At 39.0% G+C, this 18,164-nt stretch overlaps 1 protein-coding gene across 1 annotated transcript; it reads right to left on the bottom strand.

Annotated features, from left to right (window-relative positions):
* Positions 1-294: 294 nt before the first annotated feature.
* Positions 295-17,976, bottom strand: LOC116063960 (serine/threonine-protein kinase SBK1-like). Its single transcript, XM_031319001.2, has 4 exons — positions 17,735-17,976; positions 7,020-7,243; positions 4,112-4,314; positions 295-2,399 (listed from the first exon to the last, which is right to left on the bottom strand). The coding sequence occupies exons 2-4, from the start codon at positions 7,189-7,191 to the stop codon at positions 1,590-1,592; spliced, it is 1,185 nt and encodes a 394-aa protein (XP_031174861.1). The 5' UTR covers positions 7,192-7,243; positions 17,735-17,976; the 3' UTR covers positions 295-1,589.
* Positions 17,977-18,164: the final 188 nt, after the last annotated feature.

The raw sequence follows: 18,164 nt of genomic DNA on the forward strand, positions 1-18,164 counted from the left end.
TATGACTTTTAGGACTTTTTAATGACATACAGTAGTATATCATAAAACACTTACTTGATTATGCTTTTCATGACATACGTTATTACTTGTTATGACTTTCTTTTGACTTTTTTACTGTTACAGTACTGGATTTTAGCTCTGGTTGGACAGCGCCATGCTAGCTGCTTCTTCTAGCTAAGATAAGCCAAGCGGCTGCTAGCTGTAGCTTCATAGAACTGCCCAGACATGAGAGTGGTATCAAATCTTCCAGAAATGTTATACTATTCTTTCATTTTAATAAAGAACAAGGTCCACTTTTAATTCTCGGGGTGTTTATTTCAACAAATATTAACCACATAAATAATCACTGCATGCAATACTTCAACACAAAAGAGAGCTTTTTTAAACATTTAAATCCCCAAATGTTTTTCTTCTTTAGTCCATCTTACTTCACATTTCAGTTTTCAACTTTCTAATTAAACAGCAAACATTGGAATAAAAGTTGAGAGGGCAGGTAGTATCCTCAGAAAAATCCTTCAAAAAAAAGTCAAAATACTGTATCACTTGTTAGATAATTATTTTACCTGCTCAATCAAAGCTAATTCCCATTTTCTTCATCAACCATGCAAATTGAAAAATAAGAATGATTCATTCATGATACTTTTGTATGTTTTTCTCCCTCTTGTCATGTTACTAAATATTTATTCACATAATAAAATCATCTGATTATTGTGAGATGTTTACCTGAAAGGAAGTGGGCTGCAGCTGTATTCAGTTATGGTCCCAGTATGCTGCAGTTTAATGGGAGGACTGGGTAGAAGAGTTAAGAAGATACCCAATTAACACTTACTGCTGACCGTGAGGTGCGTTTTCAGCCGCTCATATTGTTGGTTGCTACTGCAAGTGGGTTTGGGCATCACAGGCAAACATGAAAAAAGACATTTTGCATGAAAAAACTGTCTGCATAATTGAGATCACGACAACATGATGATGAATATTTAAAATGAAAATGTAGGTCTGTGAGAGCCACCTGCTTCTACAGCAATTCAAATTTCTACAATTTTTATTTCTCAGAGAAAATAAAAAAATCAGACTTCAGATCTCTCATACAACAAATCATAAACAAATGCATCTGATATAAATACATATTTAACTCCAAATTGAAAAAAAAACAAAAAAAACACACTTTACAGAAACCCATCTACCAAACAAAAATGGTACACTACAATAAACACATAATAGTACCATCAACAAATCATTTTATTGAAAGCCAATCACATCTCTTTCTTCACAGATTATTTTTGCAGTGACTGGATTTTTCCAAACATTTGAACATATGTGGATTATGAATGTTTTTGTTTGTTTATTTCTTCACCCTTCAGCTTTATTTCTCTTGACAGGTCATCCATGGAGTTCATTTCAGTATCTGAAGTATAAATCACATACAGGAGGCTTGTGATCGTCTCACCGCTCATTTCCTCAGAGCTCATCTTCATCAGAAATGAGTAAATCCGCAGGGAAGCTAAGCTACGTTAAGCACCAGTCAGTCGCCACACTTTTCCCGTCCTCCTCAGCTCACAAAGCAGCCTGAAACGCAGCGTCAGCCGTCTCTACACGCAGATCTCAATGGGTGTTGCCACCAGGACGCGTCCTCTTTCGTTGTTTTCCCTGTTGACACGCTCGTAGCTGCCGGTGGATGATGACGAGCTGTTTGTGGACATGGAGGAGTAGTGGGTGTCCATCATGATGTTCCCCTTCACCACCACACAAGCAGGCGACAAGCTCTGCTGCTTCAGTCTGTCCACTAATACGTCCTCTTCAGATGAGGACGATCTGATGTCCAGAGGAGGGGCACTGCTCGCCAAGCTGCTGCTGTTCCCATTCTCGGTGTCCAACATCCAGCACTGGTTAAAGTAGCTGAAGACTTCTTTGACGGAGCAGCGGCGCTCCTGCTCGATGGAGAGGAGCCTACGAAACATTCGTAGGCCCTCATCAGTGAAGCGGCGCCACTGCGACGGCACAGTGCCCGTCCGGCGACGCTGCCAGCGCACAAACTCCTCGTAGAAGGTGTCGTTCGGCATGGCCTTCTCCCAGGGGAAGTTTCCTGTCAGCATGCAGAAGAGCAGCACGCCAAACGCCCACACGTCCGTGCTGTAGTCCACGCAAAAGCCCTCCTGCCGCGTGGTGTCGCACAGCTCAGGCGCCGTGTATGGGATCGTGCCGCTCACCCGCTTTACCGGAGAGCCGGCGCGCCGCGTCATGCCAAAGTCTGAGAGCTTGACCTTCCGGCACTCTTTGTCAAAAATGAGGATGTTCTCGGGTTTGATGTCTCTGTGGACCAGCTTCTTACAGTGCAGGTAGTCCAGGGCGATGGCCACCTGGTGGACGCAGCGCTTGGCCACCGTCTCAGAGAGTCCCACCTGAACAGAGAAGAAGAACAATGAGGTCACGTATACAGTATAACACCACCCCATCAGTTCAAGAATAACTCCATCTACAACCTGTTCTCATTACGTATAGACATTTACTACATGACTGCACACCCTGTTTACATTACAGTTTATACATTTGACTGTATCTGTACTATTACTGTCTACCACTGTATTATAAAGGATTCCTGTATTTTAGCTGCTGCACTGTTTAGATTCTAATTAGATTTTGTTCGACTGTGTGATTTGAGGATGAGATCTAAGAATTTCATTCACTGCTTTACTGTAATTGTGTACATGACAATAAAAAGAACTTGAACTTGTTACAGTAGCAAACTGCCAAATAACAACAAAGTTGATAGATAAAAAAAAATAATGGATTTTGTAACTGATTCTTTTTTCTATCATGCTCCAAGTTTTGCTACAGTTCCCCAATGCTTTGGGGGATGTATCATGTTGTAATTGCAATGGATTCAGTGCGTTAGATGGGAGCCACGTTTCTTTGCCTATTTGTTTATATTTTGGCAAATTAAAACCATTGAAGGTATGCAGAATGCTAGTAGTAAGATAAGATAAGAAAAGATAGACTTTAATAATCCCACACTGGGGAATTTCCCTCGCTACAGTAGTAGTAGTTCCTTGCAGTATACTCATGGATGTACAGAGAAATATCACTGGATTACTTTGATACCAAGGAAAACGTTAACACATGATAATTGTCAGGCAAGTTCTGCATAGTATAGTATGTCATTTAAAAAAAATCATAAAAAGTCACAGTATAATATGTTATAATAAAATCATAAAAAGTCATATATTAGTATGCCATGAAAAAAATGACAAAAAGTCATAGTATAGTATGTCATTAAAAAAAAAAATCATAAAAAAGGCATAGTATAATATGTCATAAAAAATCATAAAAAGTCACAGTATAATATGTTATAACAAAATCATAAAAAGTCATATATTAGTATGCCATGAAAAAAAAATCATAAAAAGTCACAGTATAATATGTTATAATAAAATCATAAAAAGTCATATATTAGTATGCCATGAAAAAAATGACAAAAAGTCATAGTATAGTATGTCATTAAAAAAAAAATCATAAAAAAGGCATAGTATAATATGTCATAAAAAATCATAAAAAGTCACAGTATAATATGTTATAACAAAATCATAAAAAGTCATATATTAGTATGCCATGAAAAAAAAATCACAAAAAGTCATAGTATAGTATGTCCTAAAGTAATAAAAAAGTTAAAGTAGAGTATATCATAAAAATATTTAAAGTCATAGTATAGTATGTCATAAAGTCATACAAAATTCATAGTTTAGTAGGTCATAAAAAATAATAAAGAGTCATAGTATAGTATGCCATAAAAATCATAAAAAGTCATAGTATAGTACCTCATAAAAGCTTAAAAATCATAGTGTAGTGTGCGATTATAATCATAAAAAGTCATAGTATAGCATGTCATAAAAATATTGCTGGATTACTTTGATACGACATGATATGATCAAGAATACTTCAAAACATGAGGCAAGTTCTGCAGTTTTACAGAGTGCATTTTTTTCTATGATTTCTAAGTTGATTCATAAACATTTTTTTCTCTCACAATGGACTTTGGAGATAATGGTATCCCCGGCAAGTGCAAATCTCACAAAATAAAAAAAAACACAAAAACACGGTATCATTTTTTTCTCACCTGTGGAGGGATGATGTCAAACAGATCACCTGCCAGAGCGTACTCCTGAGCAAAGATGTAGTATTCGTCTGTTTCGAAGGCGATGCCGTACATGTTGATGATGAAGGGGCAGGGCGACAGGTAAAGGGAGATGCTGTACTCTCTCAGGAAGCTCTTCAGCTTGGTGGTCTTCTTCCTCAGAAACTTCAGGGCCATTTTTGTGCCTGAAAAAAAAGAAGAGAGAGAAGTGTTACATAACTCCATTAATCTCATTCCTCACTTCTTCTTGTTCTTTTTCCAGCATATTAAAGTGTTGGGGATTTATTTTGCGGCTGCCAAATGTGTGCGTGAACTTAATTAAAATGATCCAAATTTGATGAATAATTAAAATCTCCACTCTACTGAATTAAATCCTGCTGTTTTTCAAATCCTCTGCCGGACTAGTTATGTTCTCACAGAATGACCAGGATGTTGAGCTGCTTCCATGCAGAGGTGGAAAAAGTATGCAGATCCTTTACTCCAGTAAAAGTACTAATACCACACTGTGAAAATACTTCACTAGAAGAAAAAGTCCTGCATTCAAAACATTACTTAAAAGTACGTATCAGCAAGATTTACTTAAAGTATTAAAAGTAAAAAGTACTTATTTGCAGTAAAACGATCTTGTCTGTGTTTTCATATTATATACTGTATGATGGATTAACATTACTGCTGCATTAATAAGTAATGTTGCATTTTATTGCTGTAGATGTTGAAGGTTGTGCTAATTTGAACTCCTTTATACTGTTGGGTAGTTTAATCTACAGCAGTGCATCATATTCTATGAGATCATCATATGTCTTCATCGTGGCTGTCCTGTGAGAACCACGTATCTCTAAAAAGTCAACTGTTCATGGTGTCAGAAAAACAGCCGTTTTCAGCTTTGTGACGATGCATTTTCCAGCTGATCCAAGAGGCTTTTTTAAAGACTTTATTTAGCTTAATACGTAGGAGAATTTTGCCAACACATAAAAGGAACACTTCATCCTTCAGATCATCACAAACATTAAACATCAATACATCTGGAGATACGTGGTTTTCACTGGACAGGAAGGGCATGAAAAAGTCATGGATATAAGATTAGAACGCCAAAGACGAGGAGCCTTTTTCACTGGATGTAATATTGTTAAAGGATGCAGAAAAACACATTTACTTGTGTGGAGGGATCACAGGAAGGTAAATTGTGAGGTTCAAAGGTTCAGCTCACCTCAGCAGACACTTCATTGCAACAAGAGGAGCAGCGAGGGGGGAGCTAATCTGAAATACCCCAGACAATATAAACCTGGAGAGCTGCCATGTCTGCCTCTCTCTGCACCAACAGTCAGTGTGTCAGCGAAGATGAGAGGGGACACTTCTCCAATACCACCGGATCAGCTCTGTAAAGTGCTTTGTGCAGTTTTACAGTGTGCAGACACTTTAGAAAAGGTCAAGGGGAGGGAGGGGGGAGATCTATTTGTTCTTAATGCCATAATGCAAGAGGAGTTTCCTGTGTTAATGGGGCATTCTGGAAATAAATAAATAACATTCTAAGTTTAAATGAAAATCAAATATTGGACTAGATTTTGTTGGCAGATACTGAATATAAAAAAATGACTCCATCAAAAACACCATCAGGATGTTGACCCCACTTCTAACTAAGATCTGTGACTGATTTACATTTCAGTTCCTTTCTTCACTAAAATGCATTTCCACACAATTAGGATTCAAGTTCTCTATGTCGTCTTCATCCCATTTATTCCCATATTCTCACATGACATTCAAAGCAGCATCCGACAAGTAAAGCTTCACTGGTTCTCTGATGGTTCTGAGAAGATATCGGTAATAAAGCAGCAGATACATCCTTCTACTGTGCACTAACACAGGCTGGAAATGGTCAGAATTCTTCTTGGTGGCAGACTGCAGCCACCCTGAAATGGGCTTTGTGCTCCATAAAAGAAACGATTAAGAAGCTCGGAGCAGACGGCCAACATGTTTGGCTTTTAATGTGAAAAGGTTAAACAGATTTTCTATTAGTTAAGAAGTTAATTTAGTCTGATAAACAGCTGTGCTAAAAGGTTCTGCATATACTGTCCAGGTGGCCCACATTACCTCAAAATTAATTTTCAAAAGTAAACACTTCAGAGATGAATAAAAGTGCTTTACCTGAGTGAGGGGGTAAGTGAAAACTGAAATATTTTTGATTCTTTCATATCAGTGTTCATTTGCTACACTATTGTTATGAAAAATGACCCCCTGAATCACAAAGTAGGGACACAAAAGAAAAAAAATCCCCATTTCCTCCACCTGCAGCCCTGAAGATTTACTCCCCTATCTGGACAAATACTTTTCTGCAGGTAAAATCTCCGCCCATAACAAGACGTGATGAATTCAAACCTGAAATTCAAATGTCTCCTGCTTCGTCCAAAAGAAATATGGACTCTATAATGTAGGATCTTTTAGTTTCCTTTTGGAATAAAGAATCAAACACCAGCCGGGTTGGCGAAATGAACTGTGTGCAGTTTCCTGACATTTCACAGTTTAATTGACTCCTTACACATTTTGCTCTTCTATTTTTGGTTTTGGAAAGGCAAAAAAAAACCTTTATTACACATCCATGGATACTGGTCCCATTTCATAGTGTTGATTACAACAGAAGTAATTTCCCTTTTGACAGAGAAAATCCAGTAATTCTGGCCACTTGAATCCCACAAAATTTGTGAAAAATCTATGACGTAAAATTATTTTTTTTTACTTGGTGTTAAGTTGCTCTTTAAATGCCAAGTATTGCTTTAACATGTGGGGAAATCCAAGGCTTGATTAAAACACTTTGTTCTAACTGACATCTCCATCTGCGAACATGGGAAATATCCAACATTTGCAGTTAGTATCAGCTTAAACACACAGCAGTTACCTCGGATTTTGTGGATGACCAGGTCCACTTTGCCATAGGTGCCCTTCCCCAGCTCACAGACGACTTCATAGTATTTGTTGATGTCCAGTTTTTCCAGGTTCTGTGCAGCAATCAGCTGGAGTTCCTCCAGGATGTCGATGGAGGCGCGGGAGCCGTGGGGCGAGGAGTTCATTGTTGTGGAGGGACGGGCCGGAGCCAGGGGTCTGGTCTGGAGACGGATATTCCTGCAGGACAGGAGGAGCAGGAAGGGCAAAAAAGGTTCACTATGTGACCAGTGTCCACCCATGTCGACCCCCACTGTAAACAGGGCGCACCTACTGTATTCTATGTATACATATATGAACAGAATGCTTTGTGTTCAAGCCAAATGAACTGTTATGAAACCTTTGAATTGTAACTTTCTGTTCATGAGAACGTTTTTTTTTTTAAAGATCACAAGGAGAGAGAACACATAGCAAAGACTGAAAATTAAAAAACCTGTATGGGTAGTGTTTCTTTCTACCAGTGGTGAAGGAAGTACTCCGCTCTTTTATTTGAGTAAAAGCAGCAATACCACAGTCTAATAATATTGTGTTACGTGTTAGTAATACTCAAAATGTTACTTATGTAAAAGTACAAAAGTATTAGCATCAAAATATACTTATTTGTAAAAGGACCAAAAGTAAAAGCATGCATCATGCTGAATTATGCAGGCTAATTTCAGACTAATGTGTATTATATTTTTTTATAATTATTGATGCATCAAAGCTATAGTGCGTAGTTTCTGTGTCCCTAGTAGTTTCTGTGAGAATGTATCTGAAGTAATGGCGCAGTTGCTAGTAGCAAAGGAGGACACAGAGGATTAAAAAACATGATGGACTCTTCAGATGAGGTAATCATCTTCACTTGATTTTCTGCGCGTTAAAGTCGCCGGACGACACCAGTTTCGGAACATAGCCATACTGAGAAATACAGAGAGAGTTTTGTGGAACCGATAGTCTTAATTAGCTTTGTAGCAACTCATTTGGCAATGGCTTGAATGTAACAGAAGTTCATTAATATAAAAAGGTTATGCACTTAAGCTTTAATGTTCAAGCATGACTTTAATGTTGGAGCTTGTAAAGGTGGAGCTAATTTTTGATTATATATACACACTTGCTGTTTGTGAGTTTCCCCCCATGATCAATAAAGTTTGATCTTAACTGATACTACATTGTAATTTATTTATTGAATATATTTTGTATACATTAAGTGCAGTACTTGAGCAAATGTTATGTTTATGTAAATGTGATTAGAAAAAAAGTGTGAACAAGTCAAACTAAATCTGAGTAGGAATGTTTGGCCATTTGTGGAGCTGATCCCCTGCAGCTGATGAATGATTCTCCTGCATTAATGGACGTCTAATTCTGATCTGAGGTGTTTCTACTCTGTCTCGCCTGCTGGCTTCCGATCTCAGCAAATCTGTTTCACTTTCCTCCTTCTGCTGCCACAAGAAGCCAAGCAACACTCGTCTGCTGTATCGCAAGCTCTCTGAATAACTGGGACACTTCGCAGCACTGATGGCGCAGCACAATTGTACCATCTCTCATTAACGGGGATGAGAAAGTGTTGGAAGAGACGGGATGCTAGCCACATCCTGTGCATCAAGTCCATCTGTGTTACTGTCTGTGTGATGTGCACGACAGCCAAACGAGTCCACAAAACTCACGTAAAAACGTGTGAAAACAATAAAACCAAACACAAAAAATACAGTATGTTCTACTGGAAAGAATTGCAGTGACAATAAAACTGTGTTGTGTGTTGTTCACTGGTGAAATTAGTATTCAGGTATTTTACTTAAATAAAATTAGAAATACTACAATGTACAAAGTAGAAATACTCTTGTTACTATAAAAGTAAAACTACAAAAGTATTAGCATCAAAATATACTCAGTACTAAAAGTAAAAGTACTAATTAAGCCGAATGGCTCATTTTACAATAACATATATTATATTATTAGATCATAATAATATTATATGTATAATTTGCAGCTGGTAAAGGTGGAACTAATTTGAATTATTTTATATTCTGATAGCTAGCTTAATATAATAATACATATTATATTATATGTTGTATTAATGATCTAAATTTGTAAAGTAACTGAAGCTTTCAAATAAATGTAGTGGAGTAAAAGGTGCAATATTTGCCTCTGAGATGTCAAGTAGAAGAATGAATGAATGAATGAAGTAACATAAAATGTTGGAATGGAAAGTAAAAGTACCTCAAAATTGTACCTAAGTATGGTACTTCTTTTTTTCCTCCGCCATAGAAGTTATGTTTTCATCTTGGTTTGTCTGTTTGTTTGTCTGTCAGCAGGATTACAGAATAACTACTGGCCTGCATGGGCCAAAGAAGTTCCCACTAAAGTTTGGAGTGGATACACAAATAATTTTTCACTTTTGTTAAAGGTGCTGTAGGTAGGATTGCGAAGATCCAGGACTTAGCCAAAAAATGCGAACATCAACAACTTCTCAGTCCCTCCCCCCTTTCTGCTAAAGCCCAAAACGGTCTCCTAAGCCCCTCCCCCCACAAGGGAGAATGAATGCGTGTGCATGAGCAGTGATTGACACGCAGTTACACACCCCCCCTGGCCCTGATTGGTGCATCTGAACAGGGAGCTGTGGATTTTTGCAAATTGCCCTACAGGCTGTAGGTGGTGCCAGAGGAGCCGGATTTTTTTTAAATGACCTGATTCACGTAGTTCTACTCGAACATACGGTCAGTTTCAGCAAATATGACAGAAAGTTAGTTTTATAAGGCTTACCTACTGCACCTTTAACATTGCAAGATAAGAGCATTTGTGCTGCATTCACGTGGTGTCGGAATAATCTGAAACATGAGTTTCCAATCATTTTTGATGGCTCACCTGATCCATCAACCATTGCTCTTCATTATACAAATACTGGAAACAGCTGTCAACGTGTTGTTTAAATGGTCCGAGCAATAAAATACAACACATCATCTTTGTAGCGTCCATGTTGTTTCCATATTAACTTAAAGCTCATGAACACACCAAAGTCAGAATAACGACTTTTCCAACTTGGGAGATGGGACCATCAATGGAGCACGTGAATGCACCTTTGGCCTTGGCAGATGTCTTTAGTTTGAACTATGTCAATTTGTTTGGCTGCACTGTAAACAGATACACTGCTTGTTCCTTGGTTGTATTTCTGACCAAGCTGCTTGAGTGCTTGCTGTTACCACGGTAACCACAGGTGCCACCATATCAACCAGGACTGAAATCTTAAGGATTACAAAACACTGCTTAAACCTTCCTCATGTATTATGCTCGCACTAAAAATACAGAAATTACAAATACAATATATTCAAAAGCTTAAAATCACAACAGAAAATTGGATCGTCTTGCAGTGACAGCGGAGCGTGAAAATGTCTCCGGACACAAACAGTATGTGCTAAGCATAAAAGAACCACAAGTACCGGTAGATAAAATGAGGAGTCAGCTGAACCCAAAGGAGCCAACTGGCTGTCCATCACCGGTCCACTCAGCATCCGTCTGACAAGGTCAATAAAACAAACAGCAGCTAGTGTGTGTTTGGAGCTGCAAACAGAAAAACTACTGTACCTGAACACACAACAGTCTTTTCATTTCTGGTTGTGTGATCAATTTAAATTCAAATTCAAGCTCATTTCTGAATAATTACTGTTTTGTTCAGTTCATCTGCACCACAGTTACAGTGTTAAAGTGGCCACATCATCAGCACGATAAATGAAAATGGGTTTTGTGTCCAAATGCATGAGTTGCTTTGAAAAGCCTGGCCTCAACAAGAACACAAAATGAAGGAACAGACTGGTTTAAAATGATTTTCACACAGATTGTGTGTCCCCACGCATTCCAGTTGTACAAACCGTACAAACTAAACAAAGCCACTTGTACTGTAGCTTAGAAAATCTTCTGATAATAGACAAAAAGAGGGTTTCCATGCACTTGTTTTACACCAGAGTGGATTCATTTCACAACAGTGTCTATGCTTGGATGAGATGGAAGAATTGGTGTATCAATATCTGTGTGGAGCGATGAGGAGACGGTAACCTTCCATAAGTATCCAAACAAATATTACTGGGACCATTATAGATGAACACACACAGTACCGCGGACTATTCCTGTAACAATTTGGCCAAGATTAAGCACTTTGACCATACACGGTCCAGCCATATACTAGGTTTTGACCTAGTCTTATCTAAAGCTCTACTTTTTTTTTATTAATCAAAATCAACACAGATTAATTGAAATTTTTTTGTTTCTTGAAAATATTTAATCTAACTATGACTATATATACTACTGTCCACACTGTTTACATCTGACCTATAGTCACCGTGTTCATATCATACCTCCAGCTGTTTATTCTGTATATCTTACCTCATTATTCCAATTATAGCAATATGTATATTCTGTATATTATTGTGCAATTCTGATTAGATGCTAAAAACATTTCGTTGTCTTAGTACTCAGTTAGCAAAGACAGTAAAGTTGAATTTAATCTAATCTTGTTGCTCAACCATTGTAAAATGGTTTATCTCAACCACTTTATTTTCTGATGGCTGCATCATCTTAGTGGGACAACATGTTCACTTGCTGCCTTGTTTTGTTCTAAGCTTCACTTAATCATAACAACCTTAGTCTATATCCTTGACGTTCAACTTCCAGGATTGCTCCGGTGCCGTCGGAAATTCTGCCTGATGTCCCTCATTTAGGCTGGATGTCAGTTACCTTGGGCTTTCTTTGTGTTGGCATTTTAAACTGTGGTTGATGTATGAGGACTATGGTTAACTTCTCCTCAGATCTCTGCAGGGTAAATCCGGACAGCTAGCTAGACTATCTGTCCAATCTGAGTTTTCTGTTACACGACTAAAACAACCTTTGAACGTACACGTTCCACCAAAACAAGTTCCTTCCGAGGCTGTTTTGCAGCGGCACCGTGGCTTTTCCCGGTGTTTAGCACCGCCAAAACCATTGTGATTGGTTTAAAGAAATGCCAATAAACCAGAGCATGTTTTTCTCCCATCCCGGAATGCTGTGTGGACTAGCCAGACCCTCCTCCGCAGCGATGTGGAGGAAGGTCTGGCAAAGCGAGACTATAACAACCTTGACATGTATGCGTGCAGTACGCAGTTTCACGCTCAGTTTATTTATCTCAACCGTATAACTTCCTGAGCATAAGCATACGCTTGTATGTGCTTTCACACTGCCGTCATATCAAAGACCATGCAGATGAAAGAAGTCACAACCAGCACTAATTAGGAGCATCTTCTGTTCACGGCAGGTCCCAGCAGCCCCGGCGCTCCTTCTAAGGGTAACGGTGCCACGGCGGCTCCCCAGAAGGCCTCAAGGAGAGCCAAGCCCTGCTTTCCTCCCAGATGAAGGGGGGATGAGAACGCCTTGCTGTCTTTTCAGTGAAATGTTCTTGTGTAATCAAAGCTGGAACTCAACCAATCTGCTTTGAGTCATTGCTGCTTTTCTCTCATCTGTACCTCCCGGCTAATGTTACCTGCCTATTGACTGGTAACAACTGATGGAGGAAACAGGTTGCAGGCATAGCACAGAGATGAAAAGATCACAGTTTTAATGACCTTCAATTCTTCCTTGTAGACTAAATACTTCCTGTGGATCATCAAAACAGTTGTTGTTTTCCTACTGTAAAACATCCCGCTTAGTATGTAACTTGCGCACAATTAAACTAAAAATATATAAGGGATCAGTACGAAGATTATTTATTTGTATATGTTTATATCAAAAGAATATATGCTTTATCTTTATTAATCTGAATCTGCAAAAGTCAAATAAATATAGTAGAGTAAAAAGTACAATATTTAGTAGAAGTATAAAGTAGCAGAAAATGGAAAGTAAAGTACCTCAAACTTGTACCTAAAAACAGTACTTGGGTAAATGTACTCAGTCAGGGTCCAAAGTTAGCACTCACCACTTGCCAAATGGCAGTAAAAATCTATGTTGGCGAATAAAATAAATGAGGTCAGTCGCCATTGGCCTGAAATAGGCCTACTTCACTAAAACTGTCATCACTGTAAGTTGATTGACCAAGTTTTGTTTTGCACACTGGTGGCGGCATGCAACTAATGAATGTCAATGATTGTATCGCAATTCTTTGATTGACCCTTACATTAACCGTCACTATGGTTATGCTTACGTGGCTTTATTAACAGTGGTACTGGTTGGGTACCACAGAGGAGAATTTCTTGCTAACCGCAAGTAGAGTCTGGAAGTATGTAGTCTATATACACAACGTTCCACTTCCGGGATTGCTCCGGTGCCGCCGGAAATTCCGCCTGATATCCCTCATTTAGGCCGGATGTCCGTTGCCTTGGGCTTTCTTTGTGTTGGAATTTTAAACTCTGGTGGATATATGAGGACTATCTGATTAACTGCTCCTCAGATCTCTGCAGGGTAAATCCAGACAGCTAGCTAGACTATCTGTCCAATCTGAGTTTTCTGTTGCACGACCAAAACAACCTTTGAACATACACATGTTCCACCAAAACAAGTTCCTTCCCGAGGCTTTTTTGCAGAGGCACCGTTGCTATATATACTGTGTGTGTGTGTGTGTATGTGTGTATATATATATATATATATATATATATATATATATATATATATATATATATATATATATACATATCCATACACAGTATATACATTAATTTGGCTGAGAATGTCCAAATGACAGGGTTCTTATATTAACATGTAACACTAAAACTCTGCTTTATCCATTCATGTACAGATATTTACCTTGTGTTGAACATCTGTGGACATATGGACGAAAACGTAAACAATGTATGTACAACTCACATTTAAAGTGATGGCATATGTGAGTAGACGTAAATAAAGAGAGAGAGAAAGCCTAGACGTTACAACAGAGGCAAAAAATGACACGGTCTACTAGACTCTGGTCTAATTTTCTAGTCACAGAAAATGAACATACTGTAACTAAAAAAGGTCAGAACGTTTCTTTTTTCCCCTCGACACAGAAGCTTGTGCAAGCTTTTATTTCAAGCAGACTTCAACTACTGCAATGCAAAGCTCTAAGGTCTCCACAAAAAGTCAGTAAATCAATTTCAGCTAGCACAGAACTATACTGCAGGAGTTTTAACTGGAACAAAGAACAGAGATCACATTTCTCTTGTTCCAATGTTCCAGTTAGTTTCAGGATAGAATTTAAGATCATAGTGCTTGTTTATAAATCTATTCATGACCCTGGTCCCTCAGATCCACAGACTCTCTGCTGCTCACTGGACCAAAAACTCCACCAAAAACCAACAGAGGAGCTTCCTTCTGCTTGTTTACATCATCCAAACATCAATGGAGACCTGCTTATTTACATCTACATATTATTATGATATGTCATTGTATATGAAACCTGAGAAAATTGCTGAGTAATGCACTCCCTGTTGCCAAACTACACACACATTAAGCACTGCAGAAAAACTGCCTCTGCCACCTCATTTGTGTTCAGGCCAACATCGACTTGTAAAACATCAGCACCTAATTAATCATTTGTAATGCTAAATCAATATGTCAGCCAACTAAAACATACTTGAGGAACAAATGCTACCATCTTAAGTTATATTTGGCTCCCTATAAAAAGTCTGTTACACCTCTAAAGAGTTCCAGAAAGAGGAAAAAAAACAATACTTGGTCAATAATAATGCATTTCTGAAGTAATTTCCTGTTTGGTCCAGACTGAAATATCTCAATAATTATTGGATGGATTGCCATGACATTTTGGGCATATATTCATGTTCCCCAAATAATAAATCCTACTGATTTGGTGATCCTCTGACTTTTCATCTAGCACCAGAATGAGGTTGACATTTGTAGTTTTGAGTGAAATATCTTGACTGTTGGAAAGCGGTTTCAATCCTCTCCTCCAACTCTTGTCAAGAAGGCGAATAACCTTATTTCCCAAAATGTCAAACTATTCCTCTAATTTTACTAGCAGTAGATGCTCATTTACAGAAGATCAGAAAACACTAGCCAAGTTTCCATCCAAACGTAGCACAAACGTACATTTCCAGACAATTTGCATAAGAAAACACAAATGAATGCATGTTTCCATTCACTACACCATCAAGATGAACAGTTGGTGCCAGTAAACTCTTGTTGAAGAAAAAGAAGAGGACAAGATGAGGACATTACAAAGAGCTCCAGTCAAAAGCTCAGATGATAGAAAACATGATAGAAATAAGAAAGTAGTAAGAAGTTTGTTTGTATAAGGAAGTTTCACGTGTCGTATCACATTTATCGATACACTAACTTTTTCCACCTCATACAGGCGTAAGAACTCTTTGCAATATTTTGATGTTCTCAGGGTTTTTTCTGCTCAAAAGAGGAAATGGAAAAAAGCACATTGAGACGGGTGAACTGAAACGTTTGAGCTTTTCAATAGTGTGCACAATCAAAATGGAAAGTCTTGACAATTTACAGGCGTCCTCTTCTGCACCAGTTTCTGTGGGTCTCTTTCTCATCCATTTCTTAACTATTTGAGTCAGTGCCAGTGAACTAACAAGTATCTGCCTGCTGAGATAACAAGACCAGGGAGATTATTTCTGCACCACGAGCAGCTCTTTCCTCCAGAAATGTTTGTAGAGCTAAAACTGTCACAGCCACAGCTTTGGCCTCCCGTCCGTCTCCCTCTCCCTGTGTGGTGGCCAGCCTGCAGCGCGGCCCTCCGATGGGGCTCGGCTCCACAGCGCTCATGGAGCTGTGGAGCACATCAAAGCAGCGAGGCTTAAACCGGCTCGGCCTCCAGCATTTGCCAACACTGGGGCTTTGTGCCTGCACGCTCGGCGGCACATCACTCGGTGCTCTCCTTTAATGCCAACCCATTTCTGCTGCTGTGAACCCCACGCTACAGTAGGTAACATTACCCTCTTTGTCTGCTTTAATCTCTGCCTCTCTTTCTTCTTCTCTGACTTTTTTTTCCGCTGCACTGTTAATGTGTGATCCCCTGTCTGCTGAGTGGCTGTGTGTACACATGCATCAATGTGCAAAGAAAACCAGACACACTCTCAGTGTCAGCTGTAGGGCTGCAACTAACAATTTTTTTATCATCATCAATTCATCTACAGATTATTTTTCTGATTAATTGATTAAGTGTACACAATTTCACAAAGGGCTGAGGTGACCTCTTCATATGATAATGGTGGTAAATTTCTTTCAAAATACTTATTAATCTTTGAAGCAATAGGTCCCTGATTTCACACCAAAGTACACAAAAGCAGCTTTTAATTTCTAGTCTGCAACCATTAGAAATGACAACCGTCACTGGCACATTTATTAGCTGTAGCTAGCTAATGAAGCGCCGTCTCAGGCTGACTCATGGCTGCATACACACTAGGCGATTGAGGTGGGATAAGCAGGGATGCCATCCCCCTTTGAGCAAAATGATTAAAATCCATTACCCTTGTTAACCCCCCCCCCAGTCAGCCTGACTCATTGATTCTTTATCTGACTATGGTATGTGCAAGATAGAATCTATGGCCCCGACCATGGCTCTGAAATATCAGTAGCCTAAGAGAAATCCGTGATGCTGTCCGTGGTGCTGAAGCAGACAGATTTGTAATTGAGACTTTATGTCTGAGTCCCGCCCCATTAGTTTCATCTTGGATCTATAACATTTTCTAAACTGCATAGCTGGGGGGGGGGGGGGGGTTGGGGTGGGTGCAGGTAAATACAGCTGCAACACATTTTCATTATTGATTTATCATATAGTATGTGACATGTCAAAAATAGTGATAAAATACAATAAAACACAACTTCCCAGAGCCCAAAGTGCCGTCTTGTTCAAAAAGATGTTCAGTGAATTACGACAATGAAAAATCAGCAAATCATCCTATTTGAGAAGCTGGAACAAGATAGTTTTAGGCAATATTTGCTTACTCTATAATCCGAATAGTTGCAGATCATTTTTATGCCAATCAACGAATTGATTAATCAACGGTGTACTCTCTGCAGCCCAATTTGAGAGTCCAAATTGCTTTTTGATGCCATTTCCCCCCAAAACAAAGAGAGTTTCCATTAATAACAAAACATCAAGGTTTCGAGGTGCATCAAGTGTATCATCCTTCACAAGGATCACAAGTGTCAGTATCATTGTTTAGAGTCATCAAAACATGCCACAAACTGCAGCACAAAGACATGAAATGTGAACCAGCTCTGCAGACACAAAGCATGCATTATAATCAATATCAATACAGCGTGTAGCACAGGTGAACTCAGGTAGTGCAGGGCTGTGTGCACGTGAACAAATCATGTATAGAAATGTAGAATGCGTGATCAATAAATGTACAAACCACAAATTTAGTGATGTAGCCTACAGATGTGTAGCTGGGACACAAAAGATTGACAGGAGCTCTATTGTTCTGCTTAGTCAGTGTCTGGTCGCATGGTGTCTAACTTTGTATTACAAAATAATTTAAAATCATAAAATCATAAAAAAGAAGCAGTTTTAATGGGGATAATTAACAAAGCCGGCGTGTAAACACATTAGTCCAGTGTAATGGCAACAGCAGAGCAGCACAAAGACACACTGAGACATGCAATCAAACAAAGCAGGATCGGAACTGGTAATAATATACAACACACATTTATAGACAAAACCGAGCATCTAATTAGCAGTTATTTGCTTTAAACCGGTCAGGAAATATTCGGATCTAATCTTACCTTTCAAAATGTGCTGCATGCAGTATCTGTCAATCCATCCAGACACTTGACTTGTTCAACTAAAAGAGGAAACAGATCCTTGAATTGTTTGTTTCTTCTTCTTCACGGTGTTCGAATAAAGCAGGACCCTCCGCTGTTCTGCACCGCCGCTGTCTGTCAGTCTCCCCGCTGCTGGTTCACCCTGGAGCCGCTCTCTCTCCCTCTCTATTGTCTCCGCACTCCTGCAGGCAGGCCCCGCCCACCGCCGCTAACGTCCAATCAGAGCGCAGAGCGGCTGTGCCTCTGCGACGATGCTGCATTCGAAAGATAGTGATTTACATTATCAACTACAACCGGCGACTACTTTGTTGTTGTGAGTGTCTCTTCAGATTGGTAGGTTGGTTTTAGGCATGAGATTGAAATGGGCACGTTCATGTTTTAACCTTAAACC

This window comes from Sander lucioperca, chromosome 21, assembly GCF_008315115.2.
Source record: "Sander lucioperca isolate FBNREF2018 chromosome 21, SLUC_FBN_1.2, whole genome shotgun sequence".
Taxonomy (NCBI): Eukaryota; Metazoa; Chordata; class Actinopteri; order Perciformes; family Percidae; genus Sander; species Sander lucioperca.